Source organism: Mandrillus leucophaeus, unplaced genomic scaffold (assembly GCF_000951045.1).
Source record: "Mandrillus leucophaeus isolate KB7577 unplaced genomic scaffold, Mleu.le_1.0 Scaffold220, whole genome shotgun sequence".
Taxonomy (NCBI): Eukaryota; Metazoa; Chordata; class Mammalia; order Primates; family Cercopithecidae; genus Mandrillus; species Mandrillus leucophaeus.
The window spans coordinates 398,926-419,619 of record NW_012102255.1 but is presented as its reverse complement, the minus strand read 5'-3'; the positions used below and the strand labels follow the sequence as shown (position 1 = coordinate 419,619).

At 35.8% G+C, this 20,694-nt stretch overlaps 1 protein-coding gene across 4 annotated transcripts in view; it reads left to right on the top strand.

Annotated features, from left to right (window-relative positions):
* CEP170 (centrosomal protein 170kDa) overlaps positions 1 to 20,694 on the top strand; it is a 130,578-nt gene that overhangs the window by 29,437 nt on the left and 80,447 nt on the right. For all 4 annotated transcript variants that reach the window (XM_011981154.1, XM_011981156.1, XM_011981155.1 and 1 more), the window contains 3 exons: positions 1,016 to 1,105; positions 9,630 to 9,708; positions 20,627 to 20,685. In XM_011981154.1, coding sequence (XP_011836544.1) covers positions 1,016 to 1,105; positions 9,630 to 9,708; positions 20,627 to 20,685 — 228 coding nt within the window. The remainder of the gene's footprint in view (positions 1 to 1,015; positions 1,106 to 9,629; positions 9,709 to 20,626; positions 20,686 to 20,694) is intronic.

Below are 20,694 nucleotides of genomic sequence, written 5' to 3'. Positions count from 1 at the left end.
AAGCTGTGATTCTCTCTGTATTTGCTTGTCTCTCTACTTTTCAGGGTGATCGTTTGCCTTGTGACCTCAAGTCTCTGATAAAAGTTAAGATGAGTTTTTGGTTTTCAGTTTGTTCAACATTTTTCTTATTAGGAAGATGGGAGTGATGACTTCAAATTCTTTGCATGTTGAACCAGAAACTGGAAGTCATGTCTGTTCCCCATTTTTGATACTCCCTTTGCTTTTAGTATACCAGGGTTCACACAGTAACCCCGTAATACACGGTGATCAAGTTCCAATTCATTGGCTCACAGACTGTTTCTTCTGTGACTATAATGATATTTCCTTTCAATACCAGCTTCCACAGGCTTATAGTTCTTCTTTCGGGTGCTTCCATCTGCACCAGAGCTTAGAGAAAGACAGAGAAAACTTTAAAAGAAACTTAAAAGCAGTTTTCAAAAACCACAGTTTGCCATTAAAATACTTTTTTTTGACTTCCAGTCCCTTTCCCTCTTAGAGCTGTCCCATGAATTCCAGCTTTAGAACCCATATTTTAAGTGAAGATAATTCTGCTCTGAAACATATCATAGTGTGTCCCTTTTCCTCTAAGTCTTTGGACTCTTTATATAGTTTATGCTCATTTTTAGTTTTGAAAGAAGAAAATCCTACAAGGTAAATTTTTTTACAATAAGATATATAAAACATGGTAAAATTATAATTCACATGATTTCTCTATAGCTGTTTTAAATTTTTAAAAATTAATACATTCAACAAAGTCAGCTGATGTAAATTCTCAATAGTAGAACATGTGAATTTAGTAGTAAAGAATATCTTTCAAATTCAATGCTTTCCTCTTTGGGGAGTGATGCTACAAATTTTTGTTGTATAGTGGCACTATTTTAATATCATTTAATCCACATTAACTTTGATATTTCTGTATATTTACTGTTCTGTTAATGCTAGTATCTAGCCAAAATGTGATTGGTATTTATTCTAGTATTTTCTTATATTTATTAACTTAAAAAATTTCTTTCAGTCTCGTAGTGTGGATAAGCAACATGCTGTCATCAACTATGATGCCTCTACGGATGAACATTTAGTGAAAGATTTGGGCAGTCTAAATGGGGTGAGTTAAGGGTTTATTTTTTGTCGTCTTTGAACATTTGTTTAATATTGTAAGAAGAAAAATCAGTTTACATTTCCTAGCTACATTTTCTTTATCTTTAATTTGTATTTTATTTTTAAATGCTTATCAGGTACATAGCACTTGGGGACCATCCAGTAGAATATGAAACTAGCCCATATTCCAAAGAAACCGTATAAGCAGATGAGTCCAGAAGGTGGTTGTCATTGTCTGTGATGGCTAAAGAAGACTTCTTTAAGAAGCTGGAGCCTAAGCTGGACTTCACTATACGGCTGTAATTTATATGAGGGAAAACGGTACAAAGTCATGGCAGTGAGAATGCAAAAAAGTACTCTTAAGGACAGAGAAGTAGTGGTTAACTTTAGAAAATAAAGATGGAGCCAGGCGCGGTGGCTCACACCTATAATCCTAGCACTTTGGGAGGCCAAGGTGGGGAGATCACCTGAGGTCAGGAGTTCAAGACCATCCTGGCCAACATGGTGAAACCCGTTTCTACTAAAACTACAAAAGTTAGCTGGGCGTAGTAGTGCATGCCTGTAGTTCCAGCTTCTCAGGAGGCTGAGATAGGGGAGTCACTTGAACCCAGGAGGCAGAGGTTGTAGTGAGCCAAGATGGCACCACTGCACTCCAGCCTGGGTGGCAGAGTGAGACTGCGTCTCAAAAAAAAAAAAACAAAAAAGAAAAGAAAGATGGAAAGGTGCCGGAGAGTAGACAGCTTTCTCTGCTAGAGTAAAAAAGGTGAAACAACACAACCATTTGCCTTCACAAATACAGTACATTATCTAAACACCAGTGTTCATTATTCTTGGAATTCATACTTTGAATATATTTTTGTGTTACTGAAGTGAATTTTTTCTTATTTCTTCATTTGGTCTTTCTAAATTTGGCATAATATAAGTAGCCACAAACTAAAAAGAATGCTAAAGTATTGAATTATTTCTCTTATTTCAGTTTCTTCACTTTCTTATGGTTCTGCAAACACAAGCAAATACTATGTTGTTCATATCTGTGCTATTGAAATTCTTGAAGTGAATTTAACAGAAATAAGTGTATCCCAACTGCTTCAGGCTACTCATGCTTTTCAAATGTGCATCAAACATTGTATACAAGAATATGCAGAAATGTGGCAAATATGGTAATACATTTTTTTTACCAATTCTGAATTGACCTGCTACTGAAGAACTTTTATATTTATTCTTTGAGATAAATATAAATTTTTTGTAGGCATGTTTTTCTGTTGGTTTTTATTCAAGACTTTTCTTTTCTTTGTTTTATTCAAGCCTTTTTTTTTTCTCAAAGCACATAGAGTTAAGTGTACGTTCTTCATGTCTGCCTTGAAAACTCTCACATTTGGCATTATTCTCCTTTTCAGATTGATGCTCCATCATTACATTTTCCCTCGCTCTTCTTCCAAAACAGGAGTCTTCCTGCTATACTATGTCTTTCTTCAAATAACTTGTTAGATTTTCTTCAGTCTACTATTTCTCCCATCTCCCTTGCCATTCATAAAAGTTGTACACATTTTTTAAAGTAAAGCTCAAATTCTACTTCTTTTTGAAGAGATGAAACAGAAGCCCGTTTACTTAGGAATTTTAACCTGCTGATGTTGACATGTTGAAAGGGTTAAAATTAACAGAGATGGGCAAAGTAGGTAGAAACTGTTGTAACATTAGGCATGAATGTTAGCAATTTTGATTCTCAACTCTTTGCTAGAATTTCTGTCTTCCTTCTTCACACCCATAAGCCTTTGTGTGCTTGATTAACCTGGTATTAAATCTACTTGTATACCTCTGTAGCTGTGCTGAGTTATGAGCTCCTGAATAAGTTCCTGTGCCTTCTGCTTCTGTGAACACAGTGCCTAGCAGAGAGTTCTGCACAGTGCACGGACCCAGTACATCTTCTTTGAGTGGAATTGAATTAACTTTCTACTTGAAGAATTTGTAGTGAAAAATTGTAACTTCTATGTGTGGATTATTTTAACAATGTTATATTGTCTTTAAGTCTAGAAAGTTTCATCTTGACAACAGATGAACAGTGGTAGTCTGTATGTCTTTACATTATTATTTTGGAAAATAGTAAGTGGGAATTACATCAGCATTTTAGTCTTTTAAGAGACTATGATCAAATATGGAAATTACTTGGCATTGGTTCCAAAAATAATCAGGTGAAATATGAATGATATCTTTCTTATAATTTGATTATACTCAATAATATTGTGAAAGATACTAACTCATGGAGAGCAACATCTGCATTTTGAGTTAGAAATCAGTACCAGGATTTGAAACTCAGATATGTTATTTATCAGCAGGGTAACCTGGGACAAATCACTTAATCTCTCTGAAATTCAGTTTCCTCATATATACTCCCTTCCAAAGTGTGTGAATGTGTTACGAGTTGAAGTTTATGAAAGCAAAGATGCAGTGCAGAATCTTGCTTCAGCTATTAAGGGATGAAATAATTCCTGTTCTGTAGTGTTGTTATGAGGATTAAATGTAACAGTACATTTGAGTGTGTGCTTAGTGTAGAACTTTAAAGCATTACATAAATTACAAATATACTGTTACCCAAATGACAGCCTAAGAAACATGCCATAAAGGCCTTTAGCCGCCAAAACATGTCAAAAGTCTAGGAAGTACCAACTGTCATGCATTTTAGTCATAAGAGAACTTGCAGACTATTATTCACAGACTATTTACTATTCTTATCCATGTTATTCTAGAACTTTAAGTATCAGGTTAAAAGTATAAATTTTGGAGGTAGGGGACACAGTGTAGTGGTTATGGACCCAGCTTTGACATCACCTTGGACAAGTTACCTAAGTTCCCTATTCCTCAATTTTTTAAAAATAGAAATAATAAAATGGTACTCACAGGTTGTGTGAGTGTGTTGTGTATGTTGTGAAGATATAAATAAGCTAATAATTTTAAACACAACAGTACATAGTAAGCATTCAGTAAATGTAAGTTATTTTTATCATGGTAAGAAAAGCAGCAAAGACAAGGTTAGCACCCTGTAGCCTATACACTTTTCAAAGAATTCACTGTTACTATTTAGAAAAATCACTTACCAACTAAATTCAACGTAAAAATGATCATTTCCACTGCTGTCCCCTTTCACCCTATCCCAGAATACACTCCCAAGGGACCTAGATCTACAATTTATGGAATTGCCGCCAGAAATGAGGTTGTTCTGCCTGAGAAAGCTGCAGTCGGTTCCGTTGCTGATATTTTCATGGGCCATTTTCCTGCAAGCCCATTGAAGGTTCTCTTTCTTTGGGAACCCCTGTTTGCCTTCAGTTCTCTGGTAGCCAGCATGGCCTCTGCCACACCCTTCCTGTGCCATTCCAAGCCTGCCATTTGTTGCTGTACTGCCCCCATCAGCAGTCTGTGTTCCAGCCACACTGTGTCCCCTTTGCACACTAGAGTTCCTGCCAGCATCAGACCTGTGTGGTATAGAGTAGAGAATGGTCTTCACTAAAGGTTGAAAGGAAAGGTTAGGGACGGAAAGGAGGCTTTTGTAGGTGGCAGAGAGATTGAGTTGGTTGTACTCTGTTCACTTTCCCAGATCATCAATGTAATGTGTGCTGGCTATATGATTTTATACTATCAATTATGTCATTTAGTTGTATGTAAATTAAATAGGTATTTATTTAAGTTTGGTTTGCTTCTGTGGGGTTAGTGGTTTGAATGGAGGAATTTTGGGAGCTGGTTTAGCTTGGGCACCTAATCTTTCTTGATGTGGAATGCTCATAGGATTTGTAGTTCAGAGAGCTGAGTTCGAATCCCAACATTGCCACTTCCGTACTCCAAGCTCTTGATTACCTCATTCTCTTTGCCTCATTTTCCTCACCACCAGGTAGAGGTGTGTTCAAATGGCACTGACAAAGAAACAAAACTCATTTTTTTTCCGTATCTAAGCTATTAAAATTTGTTGTAGTTAAATGATTTTCCCTCTTGCTCTTTGAAATTTTCTCTCTTCCAATGGTGATTTTAGACCTTCAGGAGACTGTTTCCTCACAGATGTTTTCACTTGCATTTTTGTGAACTGAAACTGTGTCTGGCTCATATTTCCTAAGCCTTTTTAGACTTTAGGGAATAGTTCTGTCATAAATGGCAGCATGTTAAAATTATATGTTTCTTCATCTCTGAAAGTGCCGAGTACACATGTTCAACATGCAACAGGTGTTTAATATTTAAGAGAGTTATGCAGTCTTAAACTTAAATGGATCTTCTAGGTCATCGTAGGCCTTTTGAATGAATGTGGTGTTTTAGGTTATTAGAGATAGTTTCAAATAAAATTGGCTCAGAACTTCAGAACTGTAGCACTCCTCTTCAATACTGTATCTAGTTGTTTATCTTTTGCCTAGCAGACATTAGTAAATTAACATTTTCTTTCATCCTTTTTCATCATTTTCTTCATTTCTCCTGTTTTGTAATTACAATCATGCATCCCATAATGGGAGACCACATACACAGCAGTGGTCCCATAAGATTATAATGGAGCAGAAAAATTCCTGTCTGTGTTACAATTGCATACAATATTCAGTATAGTAACATGCTGTATTGTATAGGTTTGTACCCTAGGCGCAATGGGATATACAACACAGCCTGGGTGTGTAGTAGGCTATATTATCTAGGTTAGTGGAAGTACCGTAAACTCTGTAATGTTCGTACAGTGAAGTAAATCACTTTGTGATGCGTTTCTCAGAATGTTTCCCCGTTGTTAAGCAATGCATGACTGTATCCTCCGAATACTTTGGTAAACTCAAGACATAAGTTTGAAAACACTCTGAAATCTTCATTTTGGAAATGAACCTGAAGTTAGAGTTTATGTCTCAGAAGCCTTTGAATTTTCTTTGTATTCCAGTTTCAACCTTTCTGTAAAACATGTTGGAAGCTTGTGATTTAGGACAACTCATAACTCATTCTAAGATATAATCTAGAGTCTTCATGATATTCCACTATCTCCATATATATGCTTGAAACTAAGATTGTAACTTTTTCTAATTTCTTTTGTAGACTTAAAACTGTTATTTTATGGCACATTACAAAGAGCTATTTATGCATAGGAATTTGAGGATTTAATAACCTAATCCATTTATGTGTTTTACTGTAACTTCCTCACCATGGAAGGGCAGTTTTCTCAAATAAGCTATTATGGCCATCTCAAATCTAGTAATATAGAAGATGATAAAAATGGAATTAAAAAGGAAAGAATAAAGTAATTAAAAAGGAAAATTGGAACTAAAAAGGAAAGAATAAAGTAATTTTTAAAATTTCAGTTTATCAAAGAAAAACTTGTTGGGTGTTTATTTGATGTCTGCACAGGCAGTTAAGCATACTTTTGTTCTGTGTTCTGTAAATCTAGAGGAAATTCTAGGGCCTTAACTCTAAGTAAGCCAGTAAAGATAGTCATCACCATTTAGCATCTGTATCCAGTGGACCCTTTTAAAAAAACATATGTACAAATAATTTACAAAAGAATAAAAATATATTGTACAAATAATTTACAAAAGAATAAAAACATATTGTATAAATAATTTACAAAAGAATAAAAACATATTGTATAAATAATTTACAAAAGAATAAAAACATATAGTACAAATAATTTACAGAATTAAGAATAAAAGGGTAATTAAAACAACTTGAAATTTTAATAAAAAATTAGACATGACATACTCAAATTTTCTTCCATGTTTCCCTGGTGTTTAAAGGTATATACTACCCAAAATGGGAACATATATCCGTCTTATAAATGCTGATTCCAGATCTCAAGTACTGTGTGTCTTCAGTTGATTCTAGTGTATTATTTCTGGTTCTTCTTGTTCTTGCATGGTCAAAACACAGTGTTTTAAAAACTTTGGTTGGGTGCAGTGGCTCATGCCTGTAGTCCCAGCACTTTGGGAGGCCGAGGTAGGTGAATCACCTGAGGTCAGGAGTTTGAGACCAGTCTGGCCAACCTGGTGAAACCCCATCTCTACTAAAAATACAAAAATTAGCCGGGCTTGGTGGCGGGCGCCTGTAATCCCAGCTACTTGGGAGGCTGAGGCAGGAGAGTGGCTGAAACCTGGGAGGCGGAGGTTGTAGTGAGCTGAGATCCGCATTGCACTCCAGCCTGGGCGACAAGAGCGAGACTCCATCTCAAAAACAAAAAACCTTAACAGCTTATAATTTTGTTAATAGGATAGCCATCTTTTTTCCTCCATAACTGCAAAACATTTGTTATTTTTAGATTTATAAACAATAATTAGAAGCTCAACCCAGTAATTTTATGTCTACATCATCTCTTTCCTTCTAGTCACCTTTGTATAGATACTTGTGTTGAGAATATGTCCACTTACATACTATGTCAAATAAGTATTGGAACACAGATGTGAAAAAAAGAAAGAAGGCTGTCAGTATTGCTTGTAAAATATGACACTTCTTTTAAAATGAGGCTGGCCACGGTGGCTTATGCCTGTAATCCCAGCACTTTGGGAGGCCACTGCGGGAGGATTGCTTGAGCCCGGGAATTCAAGACCAGCCTGGACGACATAGTGAGACCCCATCTACAAAAAATTTAAATATTAGCAGGGTATGATGGCACCAGCCTCTAGCCCCAGCTACCGAGGAGGCTGAGGTGGGAGAATCACCTGAGCCTGGGAGGTCGAGGCTTCAGAATGAGATATGGTCCGTGCCACTGCACTCCGTCTTGGGTGACAGAGCGAGACCCTGTCTCAGAAAGAACCCCAAAAACGAAACCGCCAAAATCCCCACAAAACCCAAAATCATTCGTATTCTTTTTGAAAAATACTGCATGATTCTTACTGAATGACTAACTGGATGAAAATTTCTTTTTTTTCCGTGGAAACATTCTTTCTCATTGATTCTTGCATTAGAGAAAATGTGTCTGTGACTGTCTTCATCTGAAGACACAGAGTCTACTAATTTTGCTTCTGCTGTCAGCTTTATCATCATTATCGTAGTCTAGAATCCCACTCTCTTGTGTTTATCTTATAATTACGAAATATCTTCCTGTCTGTTTTCTTCTCTTTGCCTTTATGAATGTTAAATCAGAAATTCTGAATTTTCAACTGTGCTCTTTAATAGGTGAAAAAAGAAACCCCAAAATGTATTAAGATTGTATCTCCAGATGTCTTTTATATCTTCTTGGAAAGATGATGAATATTTTGGCCACTGCAGTAAGATAACTAAAGAATGATGAAATAGTGATTTATTTCACTATTGCATCATACTTCTAGGTCTGTGCTTTTCACTACAGTAGCCACTAACCATGGGTGCCTGTTGAGCCCTTGAAATGTGGAGTAGTCTAAATTTTAAAGATGTAGTACCAAAAAAAGGAAAAAAAAGAATGTGAACTATCTTGTTAGTTTTTATATTGATAATTTGCTGAAATGGTACTGTTTTGGATATATTAGGTGAAATGTATAATATATTATTAAAACTAATCTCACCTCTATGTTGTTTCCTTTTTTATTTGCCCACTAGAAAATATAATTTGGCCAGGCATGGTGGCTCACACCTATAATCCCAGCATTTTGGGGGGCCAAAATGGGCATATCATTTTAGCCCAGGAGTTTGAGATCAGCCTGAACAACATAGGGAGACCTTGTCTCTACAAAAAAAATACACAAAAATTAGCTGGGCATGGTGGCATGCACCTGTAGTCCCAGCTACTCAGGAGGCTGAAGTAGGAAAATCACCTGAGTCTGGGAAATCAAGGCTGCAGTGCACCATGATCGCACCACTGCGACCCTGAAAGAAAGAGAGAGAGAGAGAGAGAGAAGAAAGAAAATATAATAGTAAATGTGGCTTACGACATTTTTTGTTGGTTATTGCTTCTGTTATTTTGTCTTATTATTTGGGTCACTTTTAGCGTTGTTAGGAATAATTGATGAGTAAAGATTAAATAGTTACTAGGATGATAAAATACCAGAATTTCAACATATTGGAAAAATAAGATCACTGAAACCTTATAATGTATCTCAGATTCCTAAAAGGATCCAAAGGACCCATATGACAATTGCAAACTGAATTCAGTTTTGTTCTATTTTCTTAAAGTAAATTTTCTTCTTCTTCTTTATAATAATTCCAAAACTAAAAGTAGTGAAATGTCAGTGCTTACACATAGTCAGAATTTCTCAAAAATCTAAAATTGGGTCGAGCAAACCCTGATGGTATATTAACAGTTAAATATTTTACCCTTTACGGTTTGCCAGCTTTAGATTAGGAGCTTTTCTTGGCACCATTTTTAGGAACTATTCTAAGTGCCTAAATTCATCTTGGCAGCACTGGGTTCTTTGTGTGTTACCAGTAATAGAGATAAAAGGCTTAGTATAAAATCATTTCTCATCCTACAGGCTGCATGGCACATCTTATGATACTCAGGCTGTATTAGCCACCATATGATACGTACTTTTAACTCTCAGATTTGAGAATTTGCTTATCTAAAATGTAAGAATTAATACCTCATATGTAACCTAACATCTTTTTTTGTTTCCTTGTAGACTTTTGTGAATGATGTAAGGATTCCGGAACAGACTTATATCACCTTGAAACTTGAAGATAAGCTGAGATTTGGATATGATATCCTTAAATGGTTTTATGTACTTATTAAGTTTATTCAAATATGTTTACTGTGGTGTAAATTAACATTTTTGAAACACAATTCACAATATAGATATGCCAGAATTTCTATTGTTGGGGTGCCTTCCTATACTAAAATATATATGTATTTTTAGTTATTATGCCTGTTCCTAAAAATAATCCTGGAAAAGTTGGTGGACTCAGCGTTTGTTTGTTTGTTTTTTTTTCCTCTCTCTCTATTTATATAGTTTCAGCAGCAGTCTCACTGAAGTGCTATTGCATATATAGTTTGAGCATCAAAGAATGTAACTGGGGAGAGGACAGGGGAATGTTTAATTTTAGTCCGGCCTAGGGATTGCTTTCAGGTAGAACATGATGCATGAATCAGCCTCCTGGGATGAATGTAAGAATTTAAACCTACTTTTCCTTCCATCTCTCCCGTTACTGTTTTATGCATCACAGCTGTATTGCCTATTAAATACAAACTTTTCAATATCCTGTGTCTTCTAAGACCTACACTCTCTGATTAATCCACAATATGCATTTAGTGTGTACTTAAAATTCTTCTGTTTAAAATTAGGAATCTAATAATTGAACAAGAACGTGATTGTATTAAATTGCATGGGGTAGCGTGAAGAATCTCTAGTGAAGGGAAGGAGCGTGATTGCAGAAGAAGGCAGACATTTCCATTCATAGTAGGCAAGAAGCTTTGTAAAAAGGACTTACGTACATTTAATTAAAATACTGCTATTCCATATGATGCTGAATTTTTTTTTGAGTTTTAGTTTTAGTTTTTTTGAATTACTACTTTTATCGGGACTTTGGTAATAAAGAATGTATTAAGCATAGCAATTTGGATGGACTTTTGTCACTGTAGCAGAAAAAGTGTAGTCTCAGCTAAATAGAGTTAATGTCCAAAGTAAATGTATTAACACTATATGAAATTGTTCCTTGAAATTTATGAAAAATAGGCTAGGTCCTGTGGCTCACACTTGTAATCCCAGCACTTCAGGAGGCCGAGGCGGGTGGATCATGAGGTCAGGAGTTTGAGACCAGCCTGATCAACATGGTGAAACCCGGTCTCTACTAAAAATACAAAAAAAAATTTAAAAATAGCCGTTCATGGTGGCACGCACCTGTAATCCCAGCTACTCCAGAGGCTGAGGCAGGAGAATCGCTTGAACCCAGGAGGCAGAGGTTGTAGTTTGCCAAGATCGCGCTACTGCAGTCTAGCCTGGGCAACAAAGCGAGACTCCATCTCAAAACAAAAAAACAAAAAAATTACAAAAAATAATATTACAACTTTTTAAAGTTTAAATCTAAGAAAGTTTTGTAGCATACCTTATAATGTTCACACTTATAGAGCCAAAGGAATATACAAAAAGCCAAACCATTAAATAGTAATACTTGTGTATATTTTAAGTCTTTAAAAAAATATGCGTCAGTGAAATAATTAAGAATTAGCATTAAAGCCTTAATGAATGGTTGTCATTTTCTACCAGCCTAAGTTTCATCAAGAACAAATAGAAGTGTATTTTGAATTTAGGTACCTCCTTTAATCCATTTGGCATCAACTGTTTCGAATCATGAGAAAATACTAGGAAATTCAAGTTTTAGTAAAACTCTGTAAAGTTAACTTTGAATTTTATATCAAGAAGAAACTATTGAGGAAGAAACCTCATGCTTTTATAGATAGTATACCATTTTCTTAACAGCAAACTGACATTTTTCTCTTACATACCAGGTCATAATATGTCTGTCTAAAATTGTTGGGACAAATGTTTTGTCCCAAAGACTTTCTTAGGGTTGTACACTTAATGTTGAGCCATAACTACTGTCTGGATGCCCAGAGGAGGCTCATATAATTTTATTATTTTAAAATAGGATCTGTTATAGCGGCAGAAATCATATTATATATGTAATTTTAAAAGCAGATTTTATTTATTTACTTGTGTCTGTACTTAGCTATACTAGTTAGAAGACATTTTTGTACTTTATTCTAATTAAAATTAATCTTAATAGGCAATCTATAAACTGCTATACTTTGGAGTGAAAAACGATTTTAATTAAAATGCTACAGCAGGCCCTGGCACAGTAGCTCACACCTGTAATCCCAGCACTTTGTGAGGCCAAAGCAGGCGGATCACCTGAGGTTAGGGGTTCAAGACCAGCCTGGCTAACACGGCGAAATCCCATCGCTACCGAAAAATACAAAAATCAGCTGGGCGTGGTGGCGGGCACCTGTAATCCCAGCCACTCGGGAGGCTGAGGCAGGGAGAATTGCTTCAACTTGGAGGCGGCGGTTGCAGTGAGACGAGATTGTGCCACTGCATTCCAGCCTGGTTGACAGAGCGAAACTCTGTCTCAAATAAATAAAATAAAATAAAATGCTACAGCACTAGAAGGAGCAATTTAACATGGATTGAGACTAGAATTAGGCAACATAAGTCTCTTTTCTAACTGGAGAAATAAATGATTTGGAGAAACACATACTCAGTGAAATATACAAGCTTTTAAAATGACAGTAAACTCATGAGGAGCACTAAAATGCTGCAGTAATCAAGAAAAACCAGAAAGTGGTCATCTTCAGGTAGCCAAAAATGAGGCTGATAAGGAAACCTAAGTTTATTCATTTTCTAATTATTTATTAAATGTCCCTTATGTTCCAGGCATAGTCCCAGTGGTTTGGGGGAATATAATTGTGAATAACATAGATCTTAGTCACTGTCCTCCTGTAGCCTACACTTTAATGGGATTGAAGGGACTGACAACACACACTAGGAGTGAGGGTATTAGAGGATGGTAAGTTCTGTGGAAAAGCATGTGAAAGGGGGAGGCAGAGAGCTAGTGTTGCTAAGTGGGAAGTTAGAGTTTTGAAAAGAATATTCATGAAGACCTCAGTGAGAAGCCAGCACTGAGGCAACGATGCGGAGAAAGTAAAGAAGTTAGCCATGTGGACATGCGGAGAAACTGTCCCGCGAACAGATGAGCGTACAGTGCACAGGGCTTGAAGCAGAGACACGTTTGACGTATTGGAGGATAGCATTGAAAAGCCAGCGTGGTCGGAGCCAGCAAAGAACTTGCGTATATTAGGGGTCAGAATATATCAGTTGTCATAGGATATTATATGGATTTTGACTTATTCTGAGTGAAATGGGTAGTCTTTGGAGGTTTGGTTTTTTTTTTATCAGAGGAGTGATAAATGACATATGTGTAAAAAGATCCTCTGGCTACTCTTGTTCAAAGAAAACTAAGAGTGAAGTGGGCAGGCGTATGAAAAGAGAGACCAGTTAGGAGGCTACTGCAGTACTTCTGGTGAACAATAAAGGAGGTCTGGACCAGGGTGATATATCTGGAGGTAGAAATGATTCAGTGTGTATTTTGAAGATGGAGCCAATACAATTTTCTGATTAGATTGGATGTAGAGTAAGAGAAAGAGTCAAGGATGAACCAGAATTTAGGCCTAAGCAATATGAAAGAGGAAGGCATCGTTTTAATAACTGATAGAGAACTCAGTAGCAGAGCAGGTTTTGTGGAGAATATGGGAAGAATCATCTCAAAATACCAGCTTTAGGCTTAACCAGGTTTTCACAATTTTTCTGTTTTCTATTTGATTGTGGAGAATATGGGAAGAATCATCTCAAAATACCAGCTTTAGGCTTAACCAGGTTTTCACAATTTTTCTGTTTTCTATTTGATTTCTGTTATCTTTATTCTAAACTTTCTCCTAGATAGGAGCTGAGGCCATTCAGTTGAGACCTTTCTTTTCTCGTTCTGGTGTTTAGAGCTATCAATTTTACCCCAATTTCTACTTTAATGTTTCTAATTTCCCTTTTGATTTTTTCTTTGAGTCATAGATATGTTTGTTTAGTTTCCAAATATTTGGGGAGTTTTCCGCTATATTTCTGTTACTGATTTCTAATTCCATTTTGCTCAGAGAACATACTTTGTATGTCTCAAATCCTTTTGAATTCATTGAGACTTGTTCTGTGACCCAGAATATGTTCTATCTTGGTAAATGTTCCATATGTACTTAAAAAGGATATGCATTCTGCTCTTTGGGGGTTGGAATGTTCTATAAATGTTAGTTAGGCCAGGTTGGCTTGGTGGGTGTTCAGGTCTGCTGTATTTTACTGATTTATTGTCTTCTTACTCTTTCAATTAATAAGAAGGGGGTATTGAAATCTCAGGCTATAATTACAAGTTAGCCCCCTCCTTCTTGCAGAACTTTTTGCTTTGTCATTTGCAGCTCTTTTATTAGTTGTATAGACAACTGGGATTATTATGTTCTCTTGATGAATTATCCCCCTGTATCGTTATGAAATGATCTACTTTATCCATAATAAGATTCTTTGCTCTGAAATCTGGTTTGTCTTAATATCATAGTTGTTCTAGCTTTCTTTTGTCTATTTATATTTTTTAACTTTTACCCTGTTTGTCTTTACATATAAAGTAGGCAGCATGTAGTTCTTACTTTTTTATCTGATATGATAATTTCTGCCTTTATTTGGTGATTTAGGCCATTCACATTTAATGTGATAATTGCTGTGGTTAGGTTTAAATGTATCATCTTGAAATTTGTATCCTGTTTGGCCCATTAGTTTTATGTTTTCTTTTTCTCCATTTCTGATTTCATTTGAGTTATTTGAATAGTTTTTATTATTTCATTTTATCTCCTTTGTTGGCTTATTAGCAATAATTTTTTGTTGTTGTTTTAGTGGTAGCTTTAGGACTTAAAATTTGTCTTTAATTTCAAGTTTTATCTTCAAGTGACATTTATACCACTTTACATATTATGCAAGGACGTTACAACAGTATACTTTTGGGGCTGAGCATGGTGGCTCACGCCTGTAATCCCAGAACTTTGGGAGGCCGAGGCGGGCGGATCACGAGGTCAGGAGATCAAGACCATCCTGGCTAACACGGTGAAACCCCCGTCTGTACTAAAAATACGAAAAATTAGCCAGGCGTTGTGGTGGGTGCCTCTAGTCCCAGCTACACAGGAGGCTAAGGCAGGAGAATGGCGTGAGCCCGGGAGGCGGAGCTTGCAGTGAGTGGAGATTGCGCCACTGCACTCCAGCCTGGGCAACAGAGTAAGAGTCTGTCTGAAAAAAAAAAAAAAGAGAAAGCAGTATACTTTCTTTTGTCCTACTCATACTACGTTGTTATTAGTAAAAAGTCAATTGTCATTTAAAGAAGTTTAAATAATTAAAATATGTATTTTGAAATACATTTTTTATACCCTTTGTACTTATGTCTTATACCCATGAAGCTTCAGTTTCTGGTACTCTTCATCCCTTTGTATAGATCCATATTTTCATATGTCAGTTTGTTTCTACCTGTCGGACTTCCTTCAACATTTCTTGTACTATGGCTTTGCTGGTGATGAATTCTGTCAGCTTTTATATGTCTAGAAAAGTGTTTCACCTTAGTTATTGAAAGATATTATTGGTTGGGCACGGTGGCTCATGCCTATAATTCCAGCACTTTGGGAGGTCGAGGCGGGCGGATCATGAAGTTGGGAGTTTGAGATCAGCCTGGCAAACATGGTGAAACCCCATCTCTACTAAAAATACAAAAATTAGCCAGGTGTGGCGGCACGTGCCTGTAATCCCAGCTACTCGGGAGGCTGAGGCAGGAGAATCGCTTGAACCCAGAAGACAGAAGTTGCAGTGAGCCAAGATCACGCCATTGCACTCCAGCCTGGGCAACAGAGTGAGACTGTATCTCAAAAAAAAAAAAAAAAGATATTATTGCTGGGTATGGAATTCTGGGTTGGCTTTTTCTTATTTTTAGCACTTTAAAGATGTTGCTTCACTATATTCTCACTCACATTATTTTCCTTTGTCCCTGGCTTTGAACTGTTTGATTATGATGTGTCTTGGTGTAGCCTTCTTCTTTCTTTTTTCTTCCTTCTTTCTTCTTTTTGTTTGTTGCTTTTTATTACCCTCTTGGGGTTTGTTGACCTTCTAAAATCCTGTGGCTTTATAGTTTCAATCAAATTTAGAAAAAATCTCCACCATTATTTATTTTAAAGTTTGTTCATCTCTTCTGGGTTGATTTCCATTGATTAATTTTTACACTCACAGTAATTTTTTATTGGATGGCAGGCATTGTGAATTTACTTTGCTGAGTGTTATATGCATATTTTAGTATTTGTATCAATATTATTTGAGCATTGTTCTGGAATACAAGTTACTTGGAAACAGTTTTATCACTTTGGGTCTTTAAGATTTGTTAGGCTTCTAAGATTATTCTGGGCTAATTATTACCAACAACTGAGGCAAGACCTTTCTGTATGTTCTATGGGAGGGGGTCAGTAAACTCATTGACCAAATCTGGCCCTCAGGCTGTTTTGCACTGCAGAGTTGAGTAGCTGAAGCAGAGATCATATGGCCTGAAAAACCTGAAAGATTTACTATCTGGCCCTTTACAGAAAAAGTTTGCTGACTTGTGTTCTACCCAGTGACTCATGAATCATGCATGAGGTTTTACAGTCTGGCTGTTGGGAGTAGGTAGTACTCCTGGCCCTGTGTGGGCACTGGGTACTATTATCTCTAATATTGTTTTCCAGAGACTGAATATGTCTGGAATTCTCTTTCTGTGCAGGCTTCTCTTCAGTACTGAGCCCTGTGAATTCCGGTAATGTTGATTTGCTTGGACTGTTGACTTCATTTCCACCACAACTCAGGGAGTCTGCCAGGCTCTGTCTGGATTATTCTTCCTCGCAGTGTGACCTAGAAACTTTCACAGGGCAGTGAGTTGGGGCAGTGATTGGACTCTTGCTTTGTTGCCCTTCTCTCAGAGATCGTTGTCTTTTGTTGCCTGAAGCCAATTGTCTTGTAAAACATTGTGTCATGTGTTTTACCCATCTTTTAGTTGTTTAATGTAGGAGAATAAATCCAATTCTTTTTACTCCATCTTATCCAGAAGTTTGAGAAGTTGATTTGGGGCATGTTGAATGTAAGGTTGTATACAGGGGTGAAGTAGAAGCTAAAGATGTGAATGGCGATTTTTATTATATAAATAATATTTAAAACCATAAGACTGAATGAGATCATTAAGGGACTGAATATAGATTGATAAGAGGTTCAAGGACTGACACCTGGTACATTCCCAATATTAAGAGATGGGTGAGATTAGGAACCAGTAAAAGAGACTAAGAAGAAACCACTAATGTGCTAGGAGGAAAAGCAGAGTACAGTATGGTTTCCACATTTCATGGGAAATTATTTACACATTACTTAAATATCTTAAATCACAAGATCCACTGCCTCATCATTTTAATAGTATAAGTCATCATAAGTAAGAACCCAGTACCTTGTATTTTAAAATTGTGATTTATATATTTTCCCAAAGAAGTTTTATATTCCTGCATAATGGCCCACAAAATGATTGGGTTAATCATATTGGAAACCAGGTTAAAGAAAACTCCAACACATGTCATAGCGTCTAAAACTATAATTAATCTGTACTTCCAGCGCTATATGTACCACTGTTTGGTGGGCTGTCCAGATAATGGCTGCTGAAATGATCAAGGGGAAGTTAAATGTAAGCAAAAATTAAGCACTTTCATTAAGAGAAGTTAAGATTTTTCCTTATTTATGTGGTTTATATCCAAAACAAAACATGAACATGTTAATATTTTTTAAATTTCAAAAATAGAGGACATTTCTCAAAGCTTAAAAGAACTAAATTTTTAAAATTAATGGAAATGAGCTTTTTTGGATGAAAGAATGAAGTGATAGAGAAGTTTAAATCAGTTGTTTGAAAACTGTGTTTTTAAAGAACAGGGTCTTCTACAAGTTGGAAAGATAGTCATCTCCTAAAATAAAATGATACATTTTTCTGAAGGTATAGGCAAAATTAAACAAATAGATAAAATTTTCTCCTTAGAAAATTTCCTGCTCTTAACTTTCTTTTAAACTCTTATTGTCTCCTAGGACCTACCTTACTAATACTCTGTGGACTCTAATTTAGCATAATTGTATGTTTTATTATCAATTATTGTTAAATGAGGGAAAATTTCCATATTTTTAATGAAAAGGAAACAGTTTTGGGTAACTCAAGAATTTCTAGGGATAGCCTTATTACATTTTTTTTTAAATCACATGTGTAAAATATATTAGTTTTGAAAAATATGTTTTTCTGATCTTTCCTTGTATAAAATAATTTTATTCAAGTATTCTTACTTATCTGACATGATTTTTGAAAGACATGTTTACAGTGATATCTGACACTTCATATTTTAGGTCATACTCCTTGGAATGAGTAACGCTGTTTAAAATTTTGCTCTGTTTTTAATCTTGTCATTAAAATAAAAGAGTGGGAGGAACCATGTCTAAGAACACATTACTAGTGTTCAGGGGAGTGTCCACAGTCCTGCTTTTAGATAAACATTTCTTGAATAAATTGACTTAGGTCAATACAGGGGGATGGCTTAGAATAGCAGTCATAGTCTTATATAAAGAAATGGGGAAATAACCTATCAAATTATGATTTTTAATAAATAAGAATTCAAACTTTTTATAGCTTACTGATACCATAAGTTATTGTACCTCAGTTTGTCAAAAGCTGGGACTAGAGCAGTCTCCAGATCTCACCGTTACGCCAGAGTTCCCGGATGAGTTAATGACCCAAACGAGGCTTCTTGAGGTCTTCTTCGTTTCCACACACAGAAACCTTTTTGGAAGGTAAAATGTTTGAACCTTAGAAGGATGATTCCTCTCAAGCTCTCCATGACCTGAAGCGTGTCTAGGTTTAAAGAGGATACCTTAGATGGGCCCTGGGAGATTGCCTTTGGGCACTCCCAGGAGGTAAGCCTGAAGCACCCGAAAACCCTCACAACAGGCTGAAATCACTTGTGTTTTCCATGGAAAAAACAGTAATGATTGTCAGTTTTTAATGCCTTTTCCCATAAAAAAAAAAGTAGGAATGCTATGAATTTTCTCTAGCTGTTTATGAGTTTTTGGGGGATAAAACAAAGTTACTAGACCATATTATTATTATATTTAAAGCAAAGTTTTTACCATAATATTGCTTCAGGGAACTCACATCTGTAACCACATTAGATAAAGAGCAATTTTCAGAAGAGAATGAAAAACTTCAATAATATCTGCAGTGGTCGTGCCAGTGTTTTTCTACATTATATATACGTGTTTATATAAAATTCATATTATATATTATATAAATATGTGAATGTATGTATACTTACCAAACTCTAGGTTTTTTCTTATAATAGCTTAATCACATTTTTTGTCTTTTTAAAGAAATTTCAATAGCTTTAGGGGTACAAGTGAGGTTTTGGATACATGGATGAATTGTACAGTGGTGAAGTCTGGGATTTTAGTGCACCTGCCACCTGAGTAGTATACATTGTACCTCAACAGGTAGTTTTTCATCCCTCATCCCGCTTCCGACTTCCCCACTTCTGATTATCCAGTGTCCATTATACCACTCTATATGCCTTTGTGTACCCATAGCTTAGGTCCCACTTGGAAGTGAGGACATGTGGTATTTGGGTTTTTGATTCCTGAGTTACTTTACTTAGAGTCATAGCCTTCAGTTCCATACAAGTTGCTGCAAAAGACACTGTTTCATTCTTTTTTATGGCTGAGTAGTATTCCACGGTATATACATACCACATTTTCTTAATCCACTTATCAGTTGATGGGCATTTAGATTGATTCCATATGTTTGCAATTTAGACATTATCTTTTATTAAACATACTTAGTTATGAGATGTGTATTTCCATATGTACCAGCAAATATATACCAGTGTATGAATGTGACAAAAAGGAAAATTTTAATATTTCAAGGCTGTAGGAAAAAGCAATGTAGATTAATAGGAGAGCCCTGGCCTGGGATTCGGTTGACTAGACTCTTGTTTTGGTTTCTGTCCGTCCACTGCCCAAGTTCTTTATTTATGAAACGGAAGGATTAATGGAATTGAACAGAATATTTCCCAAAACTCTTTATATTTACAATTCTGAATTTTTATTATTTTAACAAGTAGAAACCTAGAGTAAATACTCACAAGTTTCCCACTTCCCTTATGCTTAGGAAGTCATCTTTTTCTCCCCAAGTAGTCATGATAGTTACAGCTTTCTACCCTTGAAGTCATAAGTGCTCTGAACTGGCAAAGAATAGAATTTAGTACATGGTTATAAAAGTCCTTTCATTACAGAGTTAAGTAATGGTGGGAAATGTGACCTCTACTCTTTAGTGAATAGATCTTTTTAATATACAGAGGCATTGTTCTTTTTGGCTTAATAATGAAGGCATTCATTATATCTAGCACTTGGTTCTAATCTAATCTTGGTATAGAATCCATTGTTTGATAATGTAATATGACCTTGATTGCAGTTCATGGGGAACAGTCATGGCTGTGGTCGCTGTAAGGACCCTAATTATAGCATTTCTTTTGTACTTGCAAAGTGAACTATATTTTTATCAATGCTTATGAAGTTTGAGTAATCAAATTCTTTTAGGAATTGCTGTTGATTAATCCTCGATGAGATATTTCCTTACATTTTTGTGATTAGCTATCAATATAATTTGATGCATGTTTTCTTATGTATATGTTTTCACATAATTTTCTCCATTGTAGTTATCTCATATTATTGTTAGTGAAAATTGAAAATGTTTCTGTGCTCTGATTAATTACCCAGTTGTTTGCTTCTTGAGGGCCACCTTTACTTAAAATTAGAAAACTTGCTGGATCTTAAGGTTTTTAGTATGTTTAAATGAAAATGTTTATATTTGTGAGCATATTTTAAGATTTAACTATTCAGGGGAAATATAATAATTCTGCTGTAATTGCCTGTTGAAATAGAACGATTTCCAAATTATATTTGATGATCATTTTTAGCTCAATTACAAGAAATTTGAGGTTATATTCTTCCTTAGCCCCGTTTACATACAAATCTTTTCACTGTAGTACAAGGAGAAATGAGGGTCCCCGAAGAAGCTCTTAAGGTAACAGTT